General features: G+C 37.8%; 1 protein-coding gene across 1 annotated transcript in view; it reads left to right on the top strand.

Moving 5' to 3' along the window:
- Positions 1-27,133, top strand: part of LRRC9 (leucine rich repeat containing 9) — a 109,710-nt gene that overhangs the window by 19,514 nt on the left and 63,063 nt on the right. Inside the window, exons 8-13 of the mRNA XM_027770423.1 lie at positions 4,058-4,240; positions 11,044-11,199; positions 17,509-17,705; positions 18,633-18,764; positions 24,168-24,344; positions 24,677-24,794. Coding sequence (XP_027626224.1) covers positions 4,058-4,240; positions 11,044-11,199; positions 17,509-17,705; positions 18,633-18,764; positions 24,168-24,344; positions 24,677-24,794 — 963 coding nt within the window. The remainder of the gene's footprint in view (positions 1-4,057; positions 4,241-11,043; positions 11,200-17,508; positions 17,706-18,632; positions 18,765-24,167; positions 24,345-24,676; positions 24,795-27,133) is intronic.

The following is a 27,133-nucleotide window of genomic DNA, read 5'->3' as shown; positions in this document are numbered from 1 at the left end:
TTGGGGAATGGCAATCTTCCCTTGTCCTGAGAGTAAGGGTGGCTTATGGTCTTTGGGGTAACAGCACCTCGTGGATGAGTCCCTGAGCTACTGAGATCTTTTGTCCATAGTAATCCCCAGTAGGAGAAGTGAATGTAGCATTCTTTATTGACATTTTCCAGGAGGGTGGGATGAGTCTAATGGGAATAACTCCTGTTTGCAGCCGCCGCCCTACGCAGCTGCCACCTTAGTGGATCCGCATTCTTTTAGGATTATTGTAAAAGTTATAGTAAGGCTGGGGGTGCCTTTATGGGGTACTGGGGTATGGCAATAAGGCCCATGGCAGAGAAACTGAGTGCAGGCCAGTACAGTAACACAATGGAAGTGAGGTCCAGAACTCGTAAAACTGTTGACCTTGCAAACAGTTCTCCTCAGCCGAGTCCTTGCTCTAGGTCTGAGGGGCAGTTCTTTCATACTCAGCTTGTGTTAACTGCATGGTTTCAGCAGCCTTACCCCTTTTGGGGGAAGCCAGGAAGACATCCTTGAGGAGATAATGTTTACATAAACTTATATGAGACATGAGTGGGAGTTACCCATGGAAAGAGCATTCCAGACAAAAGAGCAGACGCGAAAGCCCTAAGTGGTGGAAAGGAACATGGTGAAATTAAGGATCTAGAAATCCTGTGTGGCAGTAACAGAGCAAGAAAGAGAATCATGAGAGGAGGCTGAAGGGAGATAGTGCAGAATGGGGAGGAAAAACAGTGGCCCTGTCAAGAACCATCAAGAAACTTATCTTACCCTGGCTAGCCATGACGTCCTTATGGTGATTATGCACGTAGGCTGCATGCACAGAGGAAGGATCTCAGGTCTAGCCCTGCCCATCTGTGCCAGAGGTAACCTGAAGTTTAGGTGAGGTGACGATGTCAAGCTCCTAGAATATTGACTCTCATATAGTAAGAACTCAATCGATATATTGCTCTTGTTATTTTATTACTATTACTTTAATTGCATTAACCTGTTATATCTCCCCATCAAAAAAGAAAAAACAGGCGATAAAAATAAGAATATTCTGAAAATTCATTGACTGGCATAAAGGCTCTCAGGACCAACAGGTGGCAGGGTGGTTAAGGCACTGGACTCCCACATGGCTGACTGGTTCGTGTCCCAGCCCTGGAGACTTGGTTTCTCACTTTCTCTTTCTTTTTTTTTTTTCTTTTTTTGGAGAGGTTTTTGCTATAGGGCGTGTGTGCTCGCCAGACAGACAGAGAGACATAAAGTGAGAAATCACCATCCCCCCCCAGGGGGGATGGCCGTACCACAATCCCTTCTCCTCCATTCTCCTCTCTGGATCTTGGGCACGCACACACACACGCCCGGCGTGAGTTTAAGCCACCATGTCCGGGACTCGAACCGCGGTAGACTACGTGGGAGTCCAGTGACATAGCCATTACGCTAACTGCTGGTCCCACTTTCTCTTTCTTTCTGTATCTCTCTGGTCAAACTGGAAAAATGATAATGATAAATATAATTAAATAAATAATTATTTTAAAAAATACTCTATCATAAAGATGGCAATTTATCATAAAAATGTTGGACATGATTTGCAGAAACTTTTACTACCTCATTTTAGGAGTGTTCCTGAAACACTATTATCATAGATTTTTATCTCTAACCTTTCCTCACACCCCCAAAAAAGATACTATCCTTTTCTCATCTTCCATCCATACCAGGCACCATAACAATAATTTTAGTGAGATTTTGGGCCTTCCTGTACTATTAATGGTATATGACTTTTGAGTGTAGGTGGGGAGGTTCCTGTGTAGGACGTCGGAGTTCACAACCACTGTCCAGCCCAGATGATGGTCAAACGAACATACCCACCTAGTAAGCAAAGGTGTATCTTTTCCTTGGATAAGTCCAATAGTGTGCCTTGCTTGGCCATATAGAACTATGTGACCAAGTAATTCTCTGCACAGCTCTGTCCAGAAATCTTACTTCTTTATTAACTCTGCTTAATCCCACTCCTGCATGGGTTCTGCCCTAGCCTCAGGTTGGGCCAGTGAGCCACATTCTAACTTGTCCAGAGAGAGTTTGGACACACACTGCCACCAAATCTTGTCTTGGCTTTTGTTTCTAGCAACCTGACTCTCCCGTTCTGTGTCTATTTTTAAAATTTTTTTAAATAATTATTTTACTTAAATTTTTATTTATTTATTTACTTACTTACTTATTTAATTTGACCAGAATGGGACAGAGCAAGAAGGAGAAGGAAAGTGAGAAAGCAAGCTGCCAGGTCCAGGACTTGAACTGTGGAACTGCGGGGCGGCCATGTAGAAGTCCAGCTCCCTTAACCACTATGCCACCTGTTGGCCCCTCCATGTTTATTTTATCTTTAGGACTAAGGCTCCCTGGTTCTTCCTCTCTTAACTAACATTGCATCCTTTCATATTTGACCCCACCATTGTACCTGCCCACCTCGGCCACCATCCTACCAATGAGGAAGATGTAAGGATGTCTTAGAGGTTGGTAGAAAGTAAAGGGCCAGCAAGTGACATGGTGGTTAAGGCACCTGGACTTCCACATGGCTAACCATGGTTCAAGTCCTAGACCTGGCAGCTTGCTTTCTCACTTTCCTTCTCTCTGTTTGTCTCTCTCTGGTTAACTTCAATAAAATAAAAATAACAATAAAATGAAATAATGACAATGAATACATTTTTTTTAAAAAAAAAGTAAAAGTTATTCAGTTCAATTCAGCTTTATTTAATGCCTCCTGTTTTCTAAGTGCTATGTGTTGGAAACACAATGTTAAAACAAGACACAAATTCTGTTTCCAAGGAGTTTATCTCAGGGGTTGTCAAACTTTTTCTGCTAAAGACCAGATAGGGGGCCGGCAGGTGGTGTGGTAGTTAAAAGCACTGGATTCCCACATGGCCAATTGTGGTTCAGGTTCTGGACCTAACGACTTGCTGTCTCACTTTCTCTCTTTCTCTGTCCCTCTCTGGTCAAATTGAAATAAACAAATATATAGATAAATGAATAAAATAAAATTTTAAAAAAGACCAGATAGGAAGCTTTGTGGTTTGCATGCAGCCTCTCTCACATATTCTTCTTTATTTTTCAGACCGTGTTAGAAATGTAGCTATCACTCGTAGTTTGTAGGCTAAGGGCCAAAGCTTATAAAAACCCTCAGCTCATAGACCAGTGGGAGCACAAGCAGTTTACAATAGGGCACGATAAATTCTGTAGCAAAGCTAAGGTCAGTGGCTAAAAATGTTTATAGGAGGAGCATCTATTCCAACCTTGAATGAAATAAGGCTCCCAAGGAAGATGACACCATGACTGGCTATGATGGATTACAAGGTAAAATTGGGGTGAAGTGCTCCATCCATTCAAACGGAGTAGCATAAGTAGGTCTAAAGATAAAAGAGAGTCTGGCACATTCTGAAACTTGAAGTAGTTCAATATGGTTAAGACATGAAATATGAGGGCTTAAACAGAAAGAGATAAGATGGAAGAGTTAAGCAGGGGCCAGATGAATTAAGCAAGGGCTAAGTTTCAGTTAAATATAGTGGGTAGAAAGGGCATTTATGGAAAACAAAACAAAAATATAATGAAAAATTAAGAATTCCATGGTAATTGTAATAAAACAGATTTGGAGGGCAAGGATTATGAAGAGCCATGTTTCTATATGTAAAATGTAGGAAATACAGGTAAAAGAAACAGACCTACAGGATCAGATGCTAGCACAAGGGACTGTGCAGAGAAGGTAACATTGTCCTAATGAATAAATATGCTCACATGACTGGTTCCAAGGTGCCTGTTGGGATACATGGTTTGGTAAATATTTAAAATGGACAACTGTATAGGGTTTGCTGTTTAATTATTGTTGATCTGTTCTTCAGGAATGTAGGATGTTTTTCACTAAAATAAAACATTTTAGCCCCTTAAATCACTTTAATGTATTTAAACATAAAGTGTGTAACATTAGATAATGAATGATCTTAATTGTCTAAATGCTTCCTTTAGGAATAGACAGTAACAATTAATTAATTGGATATTATCATTGCTGTTGTTTTAGGACCTCACTAATTTAACCAGGCTGCGTTACTTGAGGGATTTATGTCTGAATGACCCTCAATATAAAAGTAATCCAGTTTGTCTGCTGTGTAATTATTCCACACACGTATTGTATCACTTGCCTTGCCTTCAAAGACTTGACACATTCGATGTGTCAGCAAAACAAATCAAGGAACTGGCAGATGTAAGTGCAAACCTTATCAAGTATCTGTGACTAACGTTTGATTAATTAACTGCTTCTCTCTGGCTGAGTCCTCATACAATATGTAGGATTATCAGGTCAGTTCTTATCGCCATTTGTACCTTTCTATAGTGAGCTGGATATTTCATATATAAGTATACACACCTAATAACATCAGTGCCAAAATGTCTATTTTGGTGATAGTCCTGGAAGGTGAAATAGTAGGAAAACATTGTTTATAATCTGTACAAAATTAAAAGAAGGAAACTGAAAAATTATCATCAATGCTAAGAATAATTGGACTAGTGCTATATGTACAAAAAGCTAAGGGTTAAGAAAAATTAGGAACAAGTAACAGCCTCTCATTTGGAATATTACTTATCAGAATTATAAAATATTCATGGTTGATGGTAGAATGCCAAGGATTAAGTAGATTTTAATCTAATCAAAGATGGTTCAGGATCCTCTAGAGGTTGAAGTAGATCTCTAGGTATTGCCATCACATCTCTGAAAAATTGGAGATAATTATTTCTGGGCTTCCACTGACATTGAACCTTCCATTAAGGAGGTCACTTTGATGTGCCACAAATAGGTTTTACTATTTCATAATGGAGTTATAGGAATTCTCCATGCTTCTTGGTAGTTTTTCCATATTGTATTTCTACCTCTCCTTCCAGTCCAGTGCCATTCCTTTTGCTCCGTTTGTTCATTCAGTTAATCATCCGGTGAACAATTTTTGAGTATCCAAAATGTGCCAAGCATGTAGATGCCTCACATGGAGTTTTTCTCTCTTTACTTGTGGTTCATCCATCTTCTCAACATAGATCAAGAATTTATTTATTTATGTTTCTTCTCTTTCTAGCGCAAGGATTTATTCTCAAGATCCATGCTCTACTTTTTTCCTAAAACAAGATTACCCTCTTTTCCATCTTCAATCTAAGATGTAAACTGTCTTGCAATACTGAGCAATACTGTTCTTATATACTAGCAGATGTTTAGATCATTGGAGGGCAGGAGCATGGTCTCTCCTGTTTGAAGAACAGCAGAGGGTAGTGTGGCCAGATGAGTACGTGATGGGAAGAAAAAGCAATAGATGAAGAAAGAAGTGGTGAGAGCCATGTCATTTGAGACTCTGTAGAATGCTGTAAGGATTTTTATTTTGAGTGAGATGGAGGCTACTGGTGAATTTTGAGCAGAGAAGGTACAAGATGACTATCAAAGAGATCTTTTTAGAGAATAGATGAAGAATAGAGGATTAGAGAGAACAGGTGAAAGTTGAGACCAGTTAGGGGATTATTCCAGTAACTTGGATGAGAGAAGTGGTTGGTGTGTTACCTGAAGATGGTGTTAACAGAGGAAGTGGTTAAGTAGTAGTTAGATTCTAATAGTACTTATAAGGAGGAACCCATGTAAGTTTACTGATGGACAGGATATGAGGTCTTGAGGAAGGAAGTAGAGAAAAATTTCAAGTTATTCCCTTGAACAACTGGAAGAGTGAGTTTTGCTATTTGATGAGATGAGGAAGCATATGGGAGAAGTAGGTTTAGAAGGAAGAATCATGATTTAATTTTAGACATGCAAAGTTCGAACAATTTTTTGAACATCAAAAGGGACATGCCCAATAAGCAGTTAGATATGAGTCTGCTATTTAAGGGAGTCTCCCAGGTGGGAGATAAAAATATGAGAATTGAAAGCAGAAAGATGGCACTTACCACCATTGACTGGATGAATCACCAAAGGAATGGTGTGGGTGGGGAAGTGTGTCACTTGAGTGTTAACATTTGGGGAGATGAGCAGGAGCCTGCAGAAGCAGCTGAAAAGAAGAACTAAGACAGTGAACTTCTTCTGTTATTCTGACTGAGATTCTCTTAAGTATTTGGTTCAGTTTTGCATGTGTCAGGAATAATGTAGTTAAAAGAACAAAGAAAGGAATACTTATGGCCAGCAGGTAGTGTGGTGGTTAAGGGTGCTGGACTCTCATATGGCTGACTGTGGTTCAAGTCCCAGACCTGGCATCTTGCTTTCTCACTTTCTTTGTTTCTCCCCCCACCCCCCACCTCCCATTCTGTTCCTCTCTGGTCAAATTTAAATAAATAAATAAATAAATAAATAAATAAATAAATAAATAAATAAATAAATAAAATTATATATTTTTTAAAGTAAGAAATACTTACAGAGTTCCTGACGTAAATTACGTCATTGTATTTCAAGTTTTCCACTGTGAAATATTTATCCTTCCTTTATCTTCTAAGGCAGAAATAGTATCTATAATATAGTTCAACTTTTGATTTTACCAAAATAATTTTTAAATTCTAAGTATTTTTAATATATGTATTGATACAGATTTCTAAAATGCTTTCTTCTTTACCATTCATAAGAAGACAAGTTATGGTAATATCCTATGGTAACTCTTCAAGAGAGTGTTATAGTTTCTTCAAACTTCCACCCATGACTGTGAACTAGCTTGTGTAAACTACAAATCACAGATAAATTCAAACCTAGCAGAAGGCCCACCAGAGAGTCAACATGAGACAGAAGGAAGAATGTGGAGATTCAAATCAGAAGACTTAGCTTAGTCCCAGCTTATCTATTACTACCTGTAACTTAGGCAAGACCCTTCACCTCACTGAAGGTTTTCTGAACTATTAAAATGATGATGGTAAAAATAGTGCCTACCCTTAGCCACAGGATCGTCTTGGGATACAATTAGTTAATATGCATAAAGGCAATTTTAATTCAGTTTTATAAAAATAATCTTTATGAAACTATGGTTGAGCATATTGAGCATATTTTTGCTTGTAACTTTTAATTTTTTCTGCCATCGAAGAGGCAAAGGGATCAAATTTTATCTTAGTACAAATGTACATCTGAATTATTATAATTAGTTTAATATTTTAAAAACATCTGTCGGTAGCTGGCAAGTAATTCTATCAACGTTCTTGAAAATGACTTCGATGATAATTTTTCTTTAAGCAATTATTTATTTTATTTTATTTACTTAAATTTGATCAGAGGGGGACAGAGAAAGAGAAAGAGAGAGGGAAAGTGAGAAAGCAAGCCGCCAGGTCTGGGACTCGAACTGCAGTTGGCTATGTGGGAGTTCAGTGCTTCAACCACTAAGCCACTTGCTGGCCCCAACTTTGGCAATAATTCTTAAAAGTCAAAATGCAAGGGCCAGCTGGTGGCATGGTGATTAAGGCTGCTGTATCCCACATGGTTAACTGCACAGTTCAAGTCCTTGACCCGCAGCTTGAGAAACATACCAGGCAAATGTGCATGCCCAAAGTTTCAAAAGGCAAAATGGAGGAGAAAGGATTGTGGGCTTGCCGTTCCTGATAGGGGGTGCATCTCACTTTGCCTCTCTCTCTCTCTCATGCTCTCTCTCTGCTGTGCACATACCCTATAGCAAATTAAAAATAATAAATAAAAATAAAAGCCTAAATACAGAAGCAAATTACATATAACAAACCTAGAAAGTTGATTTACTATGTATTTATTATTATAAAACAGTCTTCCTGGGGCTGGCAGGTGACTTGGTAGTTAAGAGCACTGGACCCCCACATGGCCGACCCCAGTTCAAGTCCTGGACCTGGCAGCTTGCTTTCTTACTCTGTCTCTCACTCTGTCCCTCACTGGTAAAATTTTTAAATGAATAAATAAAGTTAAATAAAATAATTCTTAAAAAAATTAGTCTTCTTGACTTCTCTAAAATCTTAGTGTATATTCTTCTACTCTTACTATATACTTAGTATATATAACAAGGACAAAAATCTCTTATTCATAGTTATTTATTGTTATGGCACAGTAACGGACTCTGAAAAAGTTTAGGAATAATGAAATGTCACAATTTATTTTGTTATATGAAAATATAGGTATAGGTACATTCTTAATAAACTAGAAAGATGAAGTAGAAGAAACTACGGAGGGAGTCAGCAGAAACTAAAATCAGTGGTTATGTGTAGAAGATGGGGCAACTAGGAAAACAGGAAACAGATGTGGGAGGTACACGTCATTGTGTAGCTTTCTGTGTTTTGGTTTTTGAAACATGAATATATTGTTTATTAAAAAAAGAAAAATCAGGGCCAGTCCCATTGCCTGATGATAAGGGAGCTAGATCCCATGTTGCCAGCCATGGTTCAAATGCCAGCCCCAGTGGCTTGAGAAATATGCCAGGCATGTGTGCACACATGCCCAAAATCCTGACAGGGTAGAAAAATGGAGGAAATGAGTACTGGCATGCATCATTGAAGGGGTGCTTTCTCCCTCTCTCTCTGTCTCTGACAAGTGCACATGCCCTCTGGCAATTAAAAAATTTTTAAAACAAAGTAACAGTAGTATTTTTTATCTTTTGTTTGAATCCTCACCTAGGGGAACTTCAAGTTTAATTTGAACTTCAGATGAACTATAAAGAATGTAAAAAAAAAAAAAAGAATATTTTAGTAAAATTAAATAAGTATAAGTAAATCGTATACATATATTCTTTTTTTTTTTTTTTTTGGAGAGGTTTTTGCTATAGGGCGCGTGCGCTCGCCAGACAGACAGAGACATAGAGACAGAAAGCGAGAAATCACCCCCCAGGGGGGATGGTCACGTCGCAGTCCCTTCTCCTCCATTCTCCTCTCGGGATCTTGGGCACGCACGCACACACGCCTGGCGTGAGATTTAAGCCACCGGGTCTGAGACGCGAACCGCGGTCGACTACATGGGAGTCCAGCGACATAGCCATTACGCTAACTGCTGGTTCCCTATATTCTTTTTTAAAAGAAGAATTTATCTTAATTTTGACTAGAGAATGGGGCCAGAGGGAGTGAGAAAGCAAGCTGCCAAGTCTGGGACTCAAACCGCAGTCGGCCATGTGGGAGTCCAGCACCCTTAACCACCACGCCGCCTCCCGACCCCAATACATATACTCTTAAAACATTGTTGTTTATCTGAAATTTATATTTAACTTGACATCATGTACTTTTCTGGTAAAGTAAACTACTTCCACCCCTTTTTCTCATGTTTTAAATTTAAAAATTTATTAGACATTTTATGTAACTGTTACTCAAAGAATTTTGTATTGGATGTTCCATTTTCTCCAAATAAGCAAATAAATCAGGAAACATCATTTGCCATTTCTTAAGTTAATTTTTTTTTCTAACTCAGTTGTACCTTAGCTATTAAGCTCTGTACCAGGGATTTTTAATTTAGTCTATCATCATCCTAAAACCAATTTTTCTTAACTGCTTTGTGTTATGAATGCCTTATTTTGGCAGAGTAACTTACTGGTTTCAGTTTCAAAACCTCGTAGTATACATGCTTCATCACCATGCCATGTATTTGTTTCTATTCTCTCTTTTATGCCAAAGATTTCTGTTGGTTTCTTAATAGATCACATAGAAAGGGACTGCAGCTGAAGAAAATACAAGTCTAAAACTGTAAAAGCTTTCCAACTTCTTTGAGGTTGGAAAATTTCTGGTAAAGAGAACTGCCTTCATTATTTCAGGTAGATTGTTAAGGTAGATGGTTACGTCACTGGACTCTCATGTAGTCTACCCCCCCTCTTTTCTTTTTTTTTTTGAGAAGTTTTTGCTATTGGGCACATGAGCTCGCTGGAAAGACAGAGACAGATACACAAAGCGAGAAATCACCCCCCGGGGGGATGGCCATGCTGCAATCCCTTCTCCTTCATTCTCCTCTCGGGATCTTGGGCATGCACTCACATGCCCCTGGCATGAGTTTAAGCCACTGGGTCCAGAACTCAAACCACGGGTTGACTACATGGGAGTCCAGCAACATAGCCATTATGCCAACTGCTGGTCTTAAAACTAGGTCACATTTCTATAATGCACTTAATTTGTTTATTCTACTCCCAGACAGTTCTTTTTGACTAATATAACTCTGAAGCACCATTTAGATGGCAGTTAGCTGGTGTGTATCTTAATGGAAAATTTAATCATCTTATCATGATAAACTTAATAATAACTGGACAGTCCATTGATATTAAAGAATTCAAGATAATTGGATTAGTTGGCAATTTAGTAATCTGTTCCATCTAAAACCAGTTTATTTAAAACAACTTTTTATAGATTTGAAAAAAAATGAAATCCTATTTCTTTTTTTTTTTTTTTTTTGGAGAGGTTTTTTCGCTATAGGGCGCGTGCGCTCGCCAGACAGACAGAGAGAGACATAGAGACAGAAAGCGAGAAATCACCCCCCAGGGGGGATGGTCACGCCGCAATCCCTTCTCCTCCATTCTCCTCTCGGGATCTTGGGCACGTACGCACACGTGCCCGGCGTGAGTTTTAAGCCACCGGGTCCGGGACGCGAACCACGGTCGACTACGTGGGAGTCCAGCGACATAGCCATTACGCTAACCGCTGGTTCCCTGAAATCCTATTTCTTAGCTAGACTTTAAAAAGATAAATTGGTAATGTTACATTTGCTTTTAATTCTTTGTAATTTTTTAATTTTTACCTGAGTTAATCAAATAGGAATAATGTAGTTATATATTTGCTTTAGTTGTGTACTACCTCATTAGCTAAATGATATTATCTTATAATTAAAATTCTATCTGCAGTCTCTTTATATTGTCATCCTAGAAATAAATGTATGTCTCACATCTACATATCATCCATGAAGAATCTTGGAATTTATATTTTGCTTATTAAGTTTATATGTAGAACTCTGTGTAGCCATTGTAACTCCAACTATCATCATTATTAGTAACTGAGCAGATAAAACTTTCAAATTGTTATATGTTGTGCTAAAAGTTACCTATAATTTGTTTTAGCTAATCTTTTATTGTTCTTTCTTCCTTTTAGACCACAGCAATGAAAAAAATAATGTATTACAACATGCGTATAAAAACTGTTCAGAGGCGTCTTGATGAAGACCTTGAAAAATTGAATGAGCGAAAATGCAAATTACAGAGGTTGCCAGAAGAACGAATAAAATTATTCAGCTTTGTGAAAAAAAATGTAATAATTAATAATCTAAAATTTCAGTTGCTACATCTAAAGAAAACTGCCAACAAGACAGCAATATCTTTTTTTTTTTTTTAAGAGAGATTTTTGCTATAGAGTGCATGCACTCAACAGAAAGACAGATACAGAAAACAAGAAATCACCCTCCAGGGGGATGTCCATGATGCAGTCCCTTTTCCTCCATTCTCCTCTTGGGATTTTGAGCATGCACACACATGCCTGGCATGGGTTTTAAGCCGCCAGGCCCAGGACTTGAACCACAGTAGACTACATGAGAGTCCAGTGACGTAACCATTACACCATCTGTTGGTCCCAAGATAGCAATATCTTTCAATCTATGCATGTATATATTAGGTTGGTGCAAAAATGACTGCTGTTTTACATTGTTGAAATTTGCCATTTGCTATTGTACATGTTCTTAAGTAAATGCAATTATGTAATACATTATTTTAATGCTAATTTCTTTTTTACTAATGACTTATTACTTGCTGTTTGCTTTATATTTATTTTAGACTATGGAAATGATGTTAGACAAAAAGCAAATAGTGGTTTTCTTATTTGAGTTCAAAATGGGTTGTAAAACAGCAGAGACAGCTCACAACATCAACACATTTGGCCCCAGGAACTGCTAGCCACCATACAGTGCAGTCAGTGGTAGTTCAAGTTTTCCAAAGGAGATGAGGGCCTTGAAGATGAAGAGCATAGTGGCAGCCTCAGAGTTTGAAAACAGATTGAGAGCAGTCATTGAAGCTGATCCTCTTTCAACTAAACGATAAGTTGCTGAAGAACTCAAGACTGTTCTATGGTCATTCGGCATTTGAAGCAAATTGGAAAGGTGAAAATGCTCCATAAGTGGATGCCTCATGAGCTGCTCCAAAATCAAAACAGTCATTTTGAAGTGTCCCTTTTCTTATTCTAAGCAATAACAGTGAACCATTTCTTGATCACAATGTGATGGGGGATGAAAAGTGGATTTTATGCAACAACCAGTGATGACCTACTCAGTGGTTGGAAAAAGAAGCAGCTCCAAAGCCCTTCCCAAAACCACATTTACACCCCCAAAAAGTCATGGTCAGTAGTTAGTCATCTGCTGCCAGTCTGATCGACTAAAGCTTCCTGAATCCCAGCAAAGCCACTCCATCTGAGAAGTATGCTCAGCAAATTGAAGAGATACACTGAAAACGTCCAACTCCTGCAGCTGGCATTGATTAACAGAAAGGGTCCCTCTCTTCTCCTCAGCAACACCCGACTGCACGTGACACAGCCCATACTTCAAAAGTTGAATGAATTAGGTTACAAATTTTTGCCTCATCGGTCATATTCACTTGACCTCTTGCCAACCAACTACCACTTCTTTGAGCATCTCGACAACTTTTTGCAGAGAAAATGCTTCCACAACCAGCAGGATGCAAGAGATGTTTTTCAAGAGTTTGTCATATCTCGGACCAACAGTTAGCGTAATGGCTATGTTGCTGGACTCCCATATAGTCGACTACAGTTTGTGTCTCGGACCCGGTGACTTAAAACTCACACCGGGCGCGTGTGCGTACATGCCCAAGATCCCGAGAGGAGAATGGAGGAGAAGGGATTGCGGCGTGACCATCCCCCTGGGGGGTGATTTCTCGCTTTCCGTCTCTCTGTCTCTCTCCATCTGGTTGGTGAGCACATGCGCCCTATAGTGAAAAACGTCTCACAAAAATAAAAAAGAGTTTGTCATATCTCAAAGCATGGATTTTTACGCTACAGGACTAAAATTATGTCTCATTGGCAAAATTGGGTTGATTGTAATGGTTCTTATTTTGATTAATGAAGTTGTGCTCAAGACTAGTTATAATGATGTAAAATTCACAGTTCAAAACCGCAGTTGCCTTTGTACCAACCTAATATATACATATATACATACACATGTATATATACACACTTATTTACATACAAGTGTGGTGTATGTATGTAGGTGTATATGTAAATGATACAGTATATAATGTGTAATTATCTAATTTATATGTATAAAAATAACTCTGAATTTCAAATCAAGTTTGTCCCTAAATATTTTAATTCCAGGTACTTAACTAAACTGCATTATGTGCATAGAAATCTGCAATTCAAAAAGAATATAGGCTTATTTTGTTATGAAATTCCTTTTTTGTGGGGGTAGATTTTTGGTATAGAACATATACATTCGTCAGAGAGACAGAGAGAAAGTGAGAAATCACCCCCAAGGGAGGATGCCATATTGCAATTCCTTCCCCTCCATTCTCCCCTTGGGATTTAGGCATGCACACATGCGCACCTGGCATGAGTTTCACTGGGTCCAGGACTTGAACCACAGATGGTCATGTGAGAGTTCAGTGCCTTAGCACTCACCCTCCACTGGCCCCTTGTTATGACTGTGTAATTCCGTTTGATTCAGAGAATTAACAGCATTCTGTTCAATTTATTTCAGCTGCAATTTTAGTGGACACCTGCTGGTTGTCCTCAAAACTCATTTTCTCATTTAAAGGATGAAAGTATCATTTACTAATATTATTAAGGTATATGACAAAGTGGGAGCTTTTAATCAAGTTATGCTTTAGTAGTATACTATGTACATTTTTAAATTTAGAATGAATTGGATATCCTTTATTAAAAGTAGATTCTGAAAAATTAAGAATTATTTACCTCAAAACAGAACTTTGTATATAAAAGCTTACTCTGTTTTTTAAAACATGAGGAAATACAGGATCATTCAATGGTGTCAGAAAAATAGCCAAACTATTTGGTAATAAGGAAACTGAATCTCTAGTTTATACTCTATCAGAATTAAATACCAGTGGAGGAGAAGAAATTAAATGTAAAAACAAAAATGTGAAAAAATGGAAGAATAAATGTACATATGAATATATTTAACAGATTGCAACCTGCCAAATTAAAGAAATACTAGGAAAAAAATGAAATACTTTTGTACTAAAAAGCATCATTAATTAAAGTAAAAATAATTACAATCTAAAAGCATTGCTTTGGACAAATATTATGGAAAATAGGTATGAAAGTACTGTAAGTGAGCAAACTACCATGGCACACTGGTAGTGCCACCACCTGAAATGCTGGAAGCCACATGGAAGGTCCAGGTTCAGTTTCTGGGCCTACCTGAACATGCCAGTGCTGTTGTACACACCTATAATCCCAGCTAATTAGGATGCTGGAGCAAGGTGGTCATAAGGTTAGAGTCTGTCAACAATGCCTTTTATGAATATGCTTTTTCTTTTCTGTAGCATTATTTTATTTAACTTTATTTATTTATTTATTTTAATTTGACCAGAGCGGGACAGAGTGAGAGAGAGGGAAGGTGAGAAAGCAAGCTGCCAGGTCCAGGACTTGAACTGCAGTCAGCCATGTGGGAGTTCAGCACCCTTAACCACCACACCACCTGCCGGTCCCATGAATATGCTTTTTTTAAAATGAGCAGATTTTGGTTTTTATAATCAGAAAGAGATTCTTAAAGTTAAACCTTAATAAAATTTAAATTATTTATTTGAATAAAAATCACAAGAGACTAGCATATAGAAATAATTTTATAAGTGCCATTTTTAAGTGCAAATGCAAATATTAAGCAAAAGTCTGCAAATATGGAAAATAACAGCTATAGACTGCATAAACTATAGCAATTTTATAAATATGCTTATATAGATAGATATAGCTATTCTAGAGAGGGATGACAGATGATTAGTAAGTTTATTTTTTTTAAGATTCATTCTATGAGTGAGAGAGGCAAGCACCCTTCTCAGGGTCTTCAGCCTGTCTCGGATCATGGATATGTGCATGCTGGTGTGTTCAGGAGGCCTTTGGATACAAACCCAGAACCTTCCAGTGTGGGTCAGCCTCACAGAACTTTACATTATTGTTGTACAACTGTCTGGCCCCTATATTTTCATTTATATATACTTCTCCTTGTATTGTACAATTTATTTTTAAATCTTGCAAGGTTGGTATTATAGCAAAACAAGTCAGTCTTTTACCTTGGCCCAAAATGTAAAGAACTGCCCAAATTCTCAGTAATCAAGATAAATAGTATTTATTACAACATTTTAAAATACCCACATTATTGCCAAAAAAAAATCATTATAAACAAAAAAAAATCCCCAAATATCAAAATTTTAAATAAAGACCATTGCTATCCTGAGTCATGTAGGAGATTGAGGCAAAGGAAAAACATGTACCTCTATATACATGCTTTTGTGTATTTTTAAAAATGATTTAATTTTATTTATTCATTTATTTTCATTTGACAAGAGAGAGAGAGGGAAAGTGAGAAAGCAAGCCACCAGGTCTGGGACTCAAACCATGGTCGGTCATGTGGGGGTGTCCAGCACCTTAACCATCACACCATCTGCTGGTCCCTGCTTTTGTGTATTTTTCTATGGTTAAATTTTTTTCTAGGACATGAAAATGTTCAAAATACTGAAAAACTGAAAAGGTGTGTTAGATATACTTAAAAAATCACAACACTATTTGAGGTCTAAACATTTTATTGTACTAAAACCAGGATTTATTTAATTTCACTTTGACTTTAATAGGAGCAAACTCATCATTAATATTTCAAAATCTATGTACTTGCTTTCCTTTTGTCAGTGGAAAGATTGCCTTGTTTGAAGTATTTAAGGTTGACAGTTGGTCAAAAGAAATTGGTCGACTGAATTTGCATCAAAATTGAAATCACATGTTTGGCATGTAATGAAGTTTGGCCTATTTATTACCTATATATTTCTTCTTTGGTCATTTAAGTTAGCTATTTACTAATAGATCCCACAAATATAATTAATATCCGAACTTAGACTTTGCCTTTACTGCATTTTATTTTTCTTTCGCTCTCTGGTGAATATGCTTTTTTTAAAATGAGCAGATTTTGGTTTTTATAATCAGAAAGAGATTCTTAAAGTTAAACCTTAATAAAATTTAAATTATTTATTTGAATAAAAATCACAAGAGACTAGCATATAGAAATAATTTTATAAGTGCCATTTTTAAGTGCAAATGCAAATATTAAGCAAAAGTCTGCAAATATGGAAAATAACAGCTATAGACTGCATAAACTATAGCAATTTTATAAATATGCTTATATAGATAGATATAGCTATTCTAGAGAGGGATGACAGATGATTAGTAAGTTTATTTTTTTTAAGATTCATTCTATGAGTGAGAGAGGCAAGCACCCTTCTCAGGGTCTTCAGCCTGTCTCGGATCATGGATATGTGCATGCTGGTGTGTTCAGGAGGCCTTTGGATACAAACCCAGAACCTTCCAGTGTGGGTCAGCCTCACAGAACTTTACATTATTGTTGTACAACTGTCTGGCCCCTATATTTTCATTTATATATACTTCTCCTTGTATTGTACAATTTATTTTTAAATCTTGCAAGGTTGGTATTATAGCAAAACAAGTCAGTCTTTTACCTTGGCCCAAAATGTAAAGAACTGCCCAAATTCTCAGTAATCAAGATAAATAGTATTTATTACAACATTTTAAAATACCCACATTATTGCCAAAAAAAAATCATTATAAACAAAAAAAAATCCCCAAATATCAAAATTTTAAATAAAGACCATTGCTATCCTGAGTCATGTAGGAGATTGAGGCAAAGGAAAAACATGTACCTCTATATACATGCTTTTGTGTATTTTTAAAAATGATTTAATTTTATTTATTCATTTATTTTCATTTGACAAGAGAGAGAGAGGGAAAGTGAGAAAGCAAGCCACCAGGTCTGGGACTCAAACCATGGTCGGTCATGTGGGGGTGTCCAGCACCTTAACCATCACACCATCTGCTGGTCCCTGCTTTTGTGTATTTTTCTATGGTTAAATTTTTTTCTAGGACATGAAAATGTTCAAAATACTGAAAAACTGAAAAGGTGTGTTAGATATACTTAAAAAATCACAACACTATTTGAGGTCTAAACATTTTATTGTACTAAAACCAGGATTTATTTAATTTCACTTTGACTTTAATAGGAGCAAACTCATCATTAATATTTCAAAATCTATGTACTTGCTTTCCTTTTGTCAGTGGAAAGATTGCCTTGTTTGAAGTATTTAAGGTTGACAGTTGGTCAAAAGAAATTGGTCGACTGAATTTGCATCAAAATTGAAATCACATGTTTGGCATGTAATGAAGTTTGGCCTATTTATTACCTATATATTTCTTCTTTGGTCATTTAAGTTAGCTATTTACTAATAGATCCCACAAATATAATTAATATCCGAACTTAGACTTTGCCTTTACTGCATTTTATTTTTCTTTCGCTCTCTGGTACATTGTTTTTAACAGTTGGAACGGGAATTGGCTGAACTCAAGGGATCTGGCAAAGGGCATGGTGATAGAACCAACAACAACAAAGTAACTGAGATTGAGAAATCAAAGAATAGTGAACCGGTCCCAGAAGAACCAAGCCTTCAACAGAAGATACTGACCAAACTCACTGCCTTGAATGAAAGGGTAACATTCTGGAACAAAAAACTAGACGAGTATGTTTAATGAATTGTCTAGTTGTTCATATTTGTAACATGAGAGAATAAGGATGTTCGGGGCCCTCAGCTGAACTCAGTTGTCTTTTTTAGAAGTGGAAAGAATTATAGTATGAAATAAAGTATGATGTATGTTCCTCATTCCAGTTCCTAGTATATACATATCATTGATTTGAAGTTGGCACACTGTTTTGTTTTGTTTTGTTTTTTTGTTTAATCAGGGCAGTTCTTAATTAGAAACGGCTCTAGTGTCTACTCCACATCCCCATTCTGGTGTTTATAGTCTAAAAGTAGAGCTTTTAATGGTGCAGAAACCCACCAAGTAGATGAGACCCAGCAACGCATGTAGCAGTCGTCTGGAATCTTGTAGAAACAAGTTCAGGTATCAACTAGAAATATAAAGCAAAAAGGCTTAGTAAGGACTGTAAATTTTTATTTTCTAAGATACAAAACATACATTAGTCTGCTTTGTAATAATGTTAACAATAACAGTAGTATCTTAGGTTGGGGGGAGGGGAGGTTGTCATTTAACTCTGTGCCAGACCCTTTGCTAAGAGCTTTGCATGTATTTTGCATATGCTTCTCAAAATAGCTTTACAAGGATTAGGTACTATTAGTATTGCTATTTTACTGGCAAAACTGAGGCATTAAAAACGTTAAGTGACTTGGCCAAAATCTGAGAGCCGCAGGTAAGAGCCAGGATAGTCTTCTAGCATCACATTTTCTGAAGTTAACAACCTTTGAGATGATTTTAAGTGCCAAAAATAGAATGTCACTTACCTGGTTTAACTGTTATCACTAAGTTTTCTTTACCCATTGAAAAGACTCCTAATAATTTTAACATCTGGTTTTTAAAATCTATCATGATTTTTAATATTGTGATTTTTAAGTCATTCTAAAGTTGTATGTATTGTTTTCTTTCAATAGAATTGAAGCAGTTTATCATATTGAAGTAAAGCAAAAGAAGAAAAGTCATGGCATATTGATCCCATTTTTGTTAATTGAGTTGGAGACTGTGGGAAATATCCATTTCGAAGAAGGCACTCGATCTGATGACTGGTAAATCTGTTTGAAATTTAGGTATAGCTTTAAAAATAATTTTAAGTACTTAGAATATCAGTCAGAGTATTGACTTATAAAATCTTAAATGTCCCATTTTCAGAGCATTTCTCATGCAGAATATTCATCTATTGAAAATTGGCAGTTAACCACTTTAGCACTTTACATTTCTCTGTTTACACTATTTCCATGAGCCAGCCTTGAAGATATCCTAATGCATATCATTGCTCTTTACCCAATTCTCCTTAGCCCAAAAGTAAAATATAATCAAGAATAAATTTTGTAAAATAGCATATGGTTAAGTATTTATTGTCATGTGTGTTTGAACCATTTGTTTCTGGTTGAGTATAGCACTGGATTCTGAATACAGTTGAAAAGCCAGAACAAAGCACAAATGACAAAACAGGACTGGCAACAGCAGGCTGCTGCCATGGGAGGAGGCCGTCTAACAAAGCTCTTGTGCATCTGTGGTCAAAGTGGGACCTGTCATTTAGCTCTAGCTACGGTCAGGGTGCACATGGATGCTCCATGTTAGAATAAGTCATATACCTCAGCCAGGAATTCAGGTCAGACGTTCATACAGACAAAATAAGTCACCGGAAACAAGCAGAAAGCAGGTATCCTTCCTTTGGAAGGCCTGCTGGTAGAGACAAGGAAATTATTTTGTTCCCTCAACTAGAAGGCACAATTAGAAATGATCCTTAAAAATATGGGCCAGTAGGTGGCATGGTGGTTAAGGTGCTCAACTCCCACATGGCTGACCATAGTTTGAGTCTAAGATCTGGAGGTTTGAAAATTACACCGGCTGTGTGTGCATGCATGCCCAAAATCCTGAAAGAAGACTGGAGAAAGGATTGCAGCATGGCCATTCACGCAGGGGGTGATTTCTCGCTTTCCCTCTCCCTGTCTTTCTCCACAAGTACACACACCCTATGTTAAAAATCTTAAAAAAAAAAAAAAAATAGACACACACACACACACACACACACACACACACACACATTAAAAGAAAGAAAAGCCTTGAGGAAAAATATTATTAATTATGATGTTCATATTTCTGGAGTCATTTTCTCAAAATTGAGAAGCCTGTGAAACAACCAACGACTGCCCTTGAACCATAATGGGAACTTGAGTTTGTAGGGATACACCAGAAGGAACTTGAAACCATAGAATGAACTTGGCACATCACCCTGGAGCACAGTTTTACTCCCAGTCAGTGTCAGAACAAATACTGATTTTTATGAAGTAGAATGCAAAATTTACATTAACATTATAGGGGGGGGAATGTGATTGTTGGGACCAGCAGTTAGCGTAATGGCTATGTCGCTGGACTCCCATGTAGTAGACCATGGTTCAGGCCCTGGACCCAGCGGCTTAAACTCATGCCGGGTTGTGTGCCTGTGTGCCCAAGATCCCGAGAGGAGAATAGAGGAGAAGGGATTGCAGCATGGCCATCCCCGCTGGGGGGTGATTTCTCATTTTCTGTCTCTGTCTCTCTCTGTCTTTCTGGCAAGTGCACGTGCCCTATAGCAAAAACCTCTCCAAAAAAAAAATTAAAATTGCGATTGTTAGGGTTAATTTTAAACCAAGTCCCCTGACTTCCATTACATGTGGTTTTTTATTTGCCTCTTTGCGTCAAAGCTCCTCAAGGGTCTTGCAAGCTATTTTGTGGAAAAATGTAAGAAACCATTTCTAAGGGAGAAAGGCCTTTTAAAATAGTTTCTTTTGTATGAATACATCTAATCATTCTGCTTGATTTTTCTGTACAAAGGGACAAAAGATACTCATCCCAGTTCCCAAGTAAACAAGTAAAGGCCTTGATTTTTCAAATGAAAAAACTGAATGCTGTCTCCGGAGGGTGCACAAATAATTTTTCAGTCTTTCATTCATAGTCACTTAACCTAAACAGAACTGGGGTTTATTTGTTTCTTTTTAACTTATTGCAAAGTAAGGTCTTTACAAAACAAGCAGATTGGTGAACTGATTATGTAAAAGCAAAAATGACTAAAAACTCACTTAGGCAACATGTCAGCCTGAAAGTAAATTAGATAGCCTTAATGAGTTTTGATAAACATTGACATTTATTTGTTTTTAATAAGAATAATCTTGATCCATTTTAAGGAAAGGTATCAAATATATGCTGGTAGAATTTCAAGGAGTGTTTTTGTTTGTTTATTTGTTTTTACTTTTAGAGTACTATAAACTTGGCCTCCTTAGGGCTGACATTTTAGTATTTTATATATTTGAGAAATAACTACTAAAGTGATTTAAATTGCTACATTTTTAGTTGTTTTATTTAAACTTAACTTCTCTTTTATTAATATTTTTTAAAGCCCCAGACTTAGCATTTAAACAGAAAGTATGTAGCTAGGACTCAAATAGAAAGGTATTCTATTAAAATAGCCTTTATTTCATTAGCAAAAGATCATTTCAGATTTCTAATTATATATCATTTAATATTTATTAGCTTCATTTACTTTAAGAAATGAAATTATTACGTTTGCAGTTTACTAGAATCCTTATTTTATGGAGACTTGCTCATTGAGTGGATTGCTGCCACCCTAGTGTTATCATGACAAATTCATATTATTTACCTAGATATTGTAAGTTGAGTTACTCACTGACATTAGCCATTTATCAAATGAGGACTCCAAAGGATCAAAGATGTATCCTTGTGCTTGAGCTTTCAACCTGGTTATATTGGGTTGTCAGAAAAGTCATGACACATTTTTTGCACAGAAAAAAAAAAATATGTCATGACTTTTCCAGTGACCCCGTAGATACAGTATATTTATAATAACAGTAAATAATTTAAAGCACTACAAAACAATACATGCACCTTTCAGACAGGTAAGACATTTTATGTGACTTTCTAAGTCATAATATACAGCACATGGCTGGATTCATGGGTAATTGTGAATTACAGTTTCCATATCACTTCATAGATACTCAAGTTTCACTTGTGTGTATATGATTTTCAGTAATTAGTCTAATCCTTTATAAAAATTTCTTGTGCTGTTTCAAGGAGTTACAGCTACAGATACTTTTTGTTTGTATGGTAAAGTATTGGTTTAAGTCTGTAAGTCAATTAACAGCACTTAATAAACCCTTCTCTAGCATTATAAAATACATTGTAATATTGGATCAGTGCAAAAGTCATAGCGTATTTTTCTGCGCAGTCTATGAAAAAATGCATGATGACTTTTCCAACAACCCAATGAATTCGATTAAGATCCAACCATTTAAAAACTAGTGTATCGTACATTCGCTAAATGCATGCATCATTCGTATATTAACAAAAAATTCGTAGGCGTCTCTTTGCAGCTGAATATCTTCGCCAACGATGTATATGTCTGTGGATGCTTGCACATTCAGGTCCCACTGAATAAGAGAGTACTCAGTGAAATGAGGGGCCCTCATACTCCTGACCACTAAAGTATATGACATTGTTGACCATTACTTCCTCATAGCTTCATTTCTTGTTTTTTGTACTTAGACATTTTTATTTTCTTTTCATACTTTCCCTGACCACTTTTTTCTGCTCCTGCACTTTCACATATTACAACTACAACCTCTCTTCTAGATTCAGCCCTGAATTCTTGTTTTTTATACATATCTAGATGTCCGACTGGCCAGGCAAATCAATACATTCAAAAGAGAATCAGCTGTGAGGAAACAATACATAAAGAAGTTAGACACAGAAGACCTAGGTTCAAACTGTTGATACCTCCTTGATCTTGAAACCTGTTAACCAAACATCGGAATTTTATAATCACGGCCAGGTGAGGGCAGCAGAGAGCAAATGCTTCACTAGTATGGATACTGTTTTTTGAATTTTTGAGATTTTTGCCATAGGGTGCCTGCGCTCACCGGGGAAAGACAGAGAGACAGAGAAAGTGAGAAATCATCCCCCGCGAGGATGGCCATGCAACAATCCCTTCTCCTCCACTCTCCTCTTGGGATTTTGGGTACACACCGACGCGGACCTGTGAGTTTCAAGCTGCCTGGGTCTGGGACTTAAACCACCGTCAGCCATGTGGGAATCCAGCGCTTTAACCACTATGCCACCTGCTGGCCCCCACTACTAGTTTTTGAGATCTTCACTTAGCTGGCCCCACCTACTCCTTCAGTTCTCAGATCAAAGGTTTTCCCCAAGACTCCATTAAATGGGCCTCCTCTGCATTCCTTACCAGGAGCCTTTCTTTCTTGAAAACGCTTGTCAGTTTAAAAGTATTTTATTTGTGGCTGTACTTGTTTATTTTCTGTTTGTCTCCCTTGGACTGTAGGTTCCACGAGAGCAGAGACATTGCCTCCTTTATCTCCATGTTCCAGGAAGCTATTGCAATAGTCCAGATGAGAGATTATGGTGATTTGGATTAGGATGGTAAAGGTGGTGACCATGAAACATAGTCATATCCAGGATGTACCCTATAATCAATTTTGCCAGAGGGCACGTACCTCATGAGAGAGAGAGAGAGAAAGCACTCCAACCCCACCCCCAGTGGGGCATGGTCACATCACAATCCTCCTTTCTCCATTTCTTCATCAGGATTCTGGGTATCCCCACACACACCTCCTGTCACTTTCAAGCTCTCAGGATAGGGACTGGAACCATAGTCAGCCATGTGGGATCTGGTTCCACGTACTGCGTCCAACCACTGCCCCATGGGACCAGCCTCGGGATGCAGTTTTAGACATACAGCCAAATAGACTTGCTAAAGAATTAGATACCGATGAGGAAGAGGATTACTCCTATGGTGAGACAGAAAACACTTGGGAGGAGCAGATGTGGAGGCAGATGTTAGATAAGTTAGATTTGAGAGATCTGTTTCATATGCCAGTAGACATGTCCGGCAGGTAGATGGATATTCAAGTCTTTGTGTATCCACCTTGGCTGGGTAGAGATAAAGGCTAGAAATAAAATGTTCTAATTTATCAGCACATATAAAAGTAAGAAACCATATGAAATCACCCTGGGAGAATGTTCATGGTACCAAGGGGAATGTCAAAGACTGATCTCTGGGGAAATCCAACAGTTAGAAGTCTATCAGAGAAGAACCAGCAAAGAAAACCATTAAGGAAAAGTCAATCAAAGGAAAGCAAGTAGTATGTGATTTCACATAAAAAAAAAAAGTGTGTTAGAAAGGGAGGCTTTGCTCAACCAATGTATCTTTTAGACAGAACAAATATGTAAAAAATAATTAACAAAGGTGCTTTTTTTCCTGTATTCAAAATTTAGCATCTCTTTTATTGACTGAATAGGTATGCCCAGTTTGAATGAAAACAGACCTACTGTCCAATTACGTATCCTTAGCAAAACACAACCTTAACTTACATAACTTTATGTTCTTGAACACTTTCAGGAAAGTCTGACGTTTATGTGTATTTTGTATCCTCACATAGGTTTAATTCTTGCTATGAATTAATTCTATCACGTTTTTGTACATGGGACTTCAGAGCATATGGTATTACAGGAATAAAAGTAAAACGTGTCATTAAAGTTAACAACCGTATTCTAAGACTAAAATTTGAAGAGAAATTTCAAAAGTTTTTGGACAATGAAGACTTGCATGATTCAGAGTAAGAAGTTGAATTCTCTAGGGAATCATTTTACAGGCGTTTAACTTTATTTTGTGGTTTTTGGTTCTTAAATTTTATGGTATTAAAAATATACCTCGTTAGTAAAAGTTCTTTACTTGCATCTCCTAAGGCAAGGATGACCTGATCATTTATCTATGTGGAGCTTCTCTTTGAGAATGAGGTGGAGGGGGTGTGGAGGTATTCATAATAAAGGCACAGGAACATCCACTGTAAACAGGAAATATCCCCAACAGAACAAATGGTTATCTTACCTATGGCTAAGCTTTTGTGAAGTCAATTCTCAACCGTTTTCTGTTTCAATTATTCTTAAGGAGCTATCGAAAAATGCTGGAATGCCTGTTTTACGTTTTCGATCCTGAAGTTACAGTGAAGAAAAGGCATCTGCTACAAATACTCGAAAAAGGATTCAAAGAGAATGAAACAAGCAAGGTAGCATAAAATGGCGTTGAGAGTAATACTTTCTTCCTAACGAGTGGGGCTCTGCCACTGGTTAAGCCTCATTCCCAATCCTCTGATCCCTACTTAGAGCAAATTTTTACAGCTGGTTCACAGAACAGTTAGTGTTGTCACAGAAAGCATAGCCTCTTTCCTCTTGGGATTACACCATTAATTAGGTCATCTGCCTGACTCTATGCAATCCTTCTAGGCATCTTTTCATGTTGCCATCCCTTTGTGATGATTTTTAAATCTGCTTTTTAAATCGGCTCTAAATATTTATTATAAACTCTCCAGGATCTTCTCCATCCTGAAAAATCTTTGCACTTAACCTGCAGAATTCTTTTCTTTTTTTCTTTTTCTTTAAAGTTTTTGCTATAGGGTGTGAGGGTTTGCAAAAGAGAGATAGTGAGAGAGAGAGAGAGAGAGAGACAAAGAAAGTGAAAAACTACCCCCAGGGAGGATAGCCACATTGCAACCCTTTATCTTCCGGTCTGCTCTCAGGATTTGGGGCACTCATGCACAGGCATTTGGCCTGATTTTCCAACTGCTAAGTCCAGGAACTTGAGCTGCACTGCCGGTCATGTTGGATACAGCACCTTAACCTCCACGCCACTGGCTGGTCCAGTCCTGTTATATTTTCTAGTATCATCCTATTTTCTCTTTCCTTTACTGCCCCCTTTTTATTATTTTCTGCTTCACTATCTCCACCTTGCTGCAGATAGTGCTGTACCACTAGTCACTCCTGAGCGCCACACTGTCCAACTAGCCTTTCTCAGCCCTCCGCCCTCTCAATAAGGCAGAGGCAGCACACTACAGAGAGGTGCTTCCCGACCCCTTTCACAGCCTGACACACCGAATGTGCTCATACACTCCATCTATCCTCCCAGCAAACTGTTTCCATCCTGGGCTCAGCAGCGGTCTTGTCCACAGGCTGCTGCTTATGCATTATTCAAAAAGAATCTCTGGTGGGGAACCAGCAGTTGGCGTAATGGCTATGTCGCTGGACTCCCACGTAGTCGACCGCGGTTCACGTCCCGGACCCGGTGGCTTAAAACGCACGCCGGGCACGTGTGCGTGCGTGCCCATGATCCCGAGAGGAGAATGGAGGAGAAGGGATTGCGGCGTGACCATCCCCCCTGGGGGGTGATTTCTCGCTTTCTGTCTCTATGTCTCTCTCTGTCTGTCTGGCGAGCGCACGCGCCCTATAGCGAAAATCTCTCCAAAAAAAAAAAAAAAAAGAATCACTGGTGGAGATGAGCCTGTCTGGATCTTTCTGGTCTTGGGACCTTTCACCTATTGTTTACTGGGATCATTTGCTGCTATTTGCCGTGGATAGTTTCTTTTCATGTTTCTAATATCGTGTCTAATATCTTCAGTGTTACTTCCCCTATCGTGTATCCATGTAGGTCAGAACCCTGTTAAAAGAAAAAAATATATATATATTGCTCCATCTGAATCTGGCTTTACTCCTCACCAACTGTGTGACTTCACTTCTCTGTACCTGTTTCTTACTATCTGTAAGTGAAGGTAGAGAGGTAGTGTGTATTTTGTAGAGTTTTTGTTAGGATTTAAGAATAAAGAACTTCCTGGATATTTGTACACCAGTATTCATAGCATCACTGTTCAAATAGCCCATATGTAAACATAGCTCAAATATGCATCAATAGATGTATAGATAAACAAAATCTGGGATATGCCTACATTGGAATATTTCCCAGCTGTAAAAAGAAATGAAGTTCTGATACATGTTACAACATAAAAGAATCTTGAAAATGTTACACTAAATGAAATGAGCCAGACACAGATGGAAAAAATATTGAATTATTCCATGTATATGAAGCCCCTAGAATAGGAGAATAAAAGACAGAAAGTAGGACAGAGGTCACCAGAGATGAGAGGATGGGGAATTATTACTTAATGGGTGCAGAGCTACAGTTTGGAATAATGAACCAGTTCTGGAGGTGGATAGTGGTGATCCATGCACGACAATGTGGATATACCTAATGCCACTGACTAGTATGCTTAAAAATGATTAAACTGGGCCCAGGGGGTGGCATGGTAGTTTAGGCATTGAACCCCACATAGCCAACCGTGGTTCAAGTCTCAGACTCAGCAGCTTGAAAATCATTCTGGGTGCTTGTGTGTGCATGCCCAAAATCCCAGGAGGGCTGGTTGAAGTCAAGGAGCTATTCAACTGGAAAACACATTTGATGTTAATTCTACCTTTAGGCTAAAGAAAAAGGACCTTTTTCTGTCACTTCAGAAGATGCTAAACTTTGACCATAAGAGAATATGAATTCTTTACTCAACCTGCTCACATGGCTCAGGTT

Source organism: Tupaia chinensis, unplaced genomic scaffold (genome assembly GCF_000334495.1).
Source record: "Tupaia chinensis unplaced genomic scaffold, TupChi_1.0 Scaffold000133_1, whole genome shotgun sequence".
Lineage (NCBI taxonomy): Eukaryota > Metazoa > Chordata > Mammalia > Scandentia > Tupaiidae > Tupaia > Tupaia belangeri.
This window is presented reverse-complemented; position numbering and strand designations above follow the sequence as displayed.